This window comes from Cajanus cajan, chromosome 1, assembly GCF_000230855.2.
Source record: "Cajanus cajan strain Asha chromosome 1, NIPB_CcT2T_4, whole genome shotgun sequence".
NCBI lineage: Eukaryota > Viridiplantae > Streptophyta > Magnoliopsida > Fabales > Fabaceae > Cajanus > Cajanus cajan.
Window position 1 is genome coordinate 22,415,571 of NC_138517.1, and position 1,616 is coordinate 22,417,186.

Genomic DNA, 1,616 nt, shown 5'->3' on the forward strand with positions numbered 1-1,616 from the left:
TCCTGAGGTACTTTTTGAGCTCTCGGAGTATCACCTTGTTAGCTGCTTCGGCTTGACCGTTTGTTTGCGGGTGTTCCATTGAGGTCGGAAGGTGCTTGACTCCGAGTTCCTTGAGAAAGTCTTCGAAGTCCTGCGCAATGAACTGTCGGCCGTTATCAGTAACAAGGGAATGGGGTATCCCGAATCTGCATACGATACTCTTCCAGGTGAATTTCTGTATGTTCTCAGTGGTGATCTTAGCAAGTGGGCATGCCTCGATCCACTTGGTGAAGTAGTCGATTACCACCAGGAGGAACTTGAGCTGACCCTTCACTGGAGAGAATGGTCCTAGGATGTCCATTCCCCACTGGGTGAAAGGCCATGACGATATCATCTGGTGAAGAGTTTCGGGTGGCTGCCGATGTGAGTTGTCGAACTGCTAGCATTCTTTGCACTTTTGTACGTAGTCCCAGCAATCCGATTTTAAAGTGGGCTAGGAGTATCCTGCTCGGAGTACTCTGGTCGCCATTGAGCGCGCCCCGGAATGCATACCACATATGCCCCGGTGGATCTCCTCGATGACATAGGCTGCCTGGGGTGCAGTTAAGCACTTAAGTAGTGGGGTGGAGATGCCACGCTTGAATAGTTCGTCGCCAATGATCACGAACTTGGCTGACCTCAATCGTGTCTTCTGAGCTTCATCCCTGTCCTCGGGCAAAACTCCCGCCTTCAAGTACCTCCAAATGTCTGTCATCCATCCCTGGTCTTCATCATCGCTGGTGTTGACGACCTTGTCTTCCAGGCTGGGTGAGTGCAAGGTCTCCTGGATGATGGTCCGATGTTGTCCAGGGCATTTGGTGCTCGCGAGCTTTGATAGGAGGTCGGCCCTGTTGTTTTGTTCTCGCGGTACATGCTGTATAGTGAACTCGTCGAAGGACGAGATCAGTTGTGATGCCATGTGGAAATATCGTTGTAGGAGAACATCCTTGGCCTGGTATGTTCCGCTGAGCTGCTCGACCATAAGTTTCGAGTCGCTGTTGCCCCTTACTCTCTGAGCTCCGAAGTCATGGGCCAACCTTAGCCCTGCGAGGAGTGCCTCATACTTTGCCTAGTTGTTGGTCACCTTGATGCTGAACTTGAGGGACTGCTCCAAAGTGACTTGGTTCGGTCCTTCCAAGATAATGCCTGCACCTCCTCCTTTAGAGTTGGAGGACCCATCAACGTGTAAAGTCCATACTTGTGGTTCTTCGACTGAGGTAGGTGTGAGCTCGGCTACGAAGTCGGCCAGGCATTGAGCTTTCAGGGTGCCGCGACTTTTGTATTGGATGCCGAACTCAGACAATTCTATTGACCATGCAATCATCCGTCCGGCGAGCTCGGGCTTTCTCAAAATTTGCTTGATGGGGTAGTCGGTTTTGACTACCACCTGGTGACTCTGGAAGTAGGGTCGGAGGCGCCGAGCTGCGGTGATAAGTGCTAGTGCCAGCTTCTCGATCATTTGGTACCACTTCTCCGTGTCCTGGTGGACTCGGCTAATGAAGTAGATCGGCGTCTGCACTTTTTAGTGCTCCAGTACTATAACTGCACTAATGGCGTTTTCTGCTACGGCCAAGTAGAGGAGGAGGTCGGTTTTGTGA

The 1,616-nt window shown here is 51.6% G+C and overlaps 1 protein-coding gene across 1 annotated transcript; it reads right to left on the bottom strand.

Moving 5' to 3' along the window:
* Positions 1–236: 236 nt before the first annotated feature.
* On the bottom strand, positions 237–1,000 carry LOC145952980 (uncharacterized). Its single transcript, XM_083066147.1, has 2 exons — positions 532–1,000; positions 237–415 (listed from the first exon to the last, which is right to left on the bottom strand). Exons 1-2 carry the CDS (start codon positions 998–1,000, stop codon positions 237–239), a joined length of 648 nt encoding a protein of 215 aa, XP_082922273.1.
* Positions 1,001–1,616: the final 616 nt, after the last annotated feature.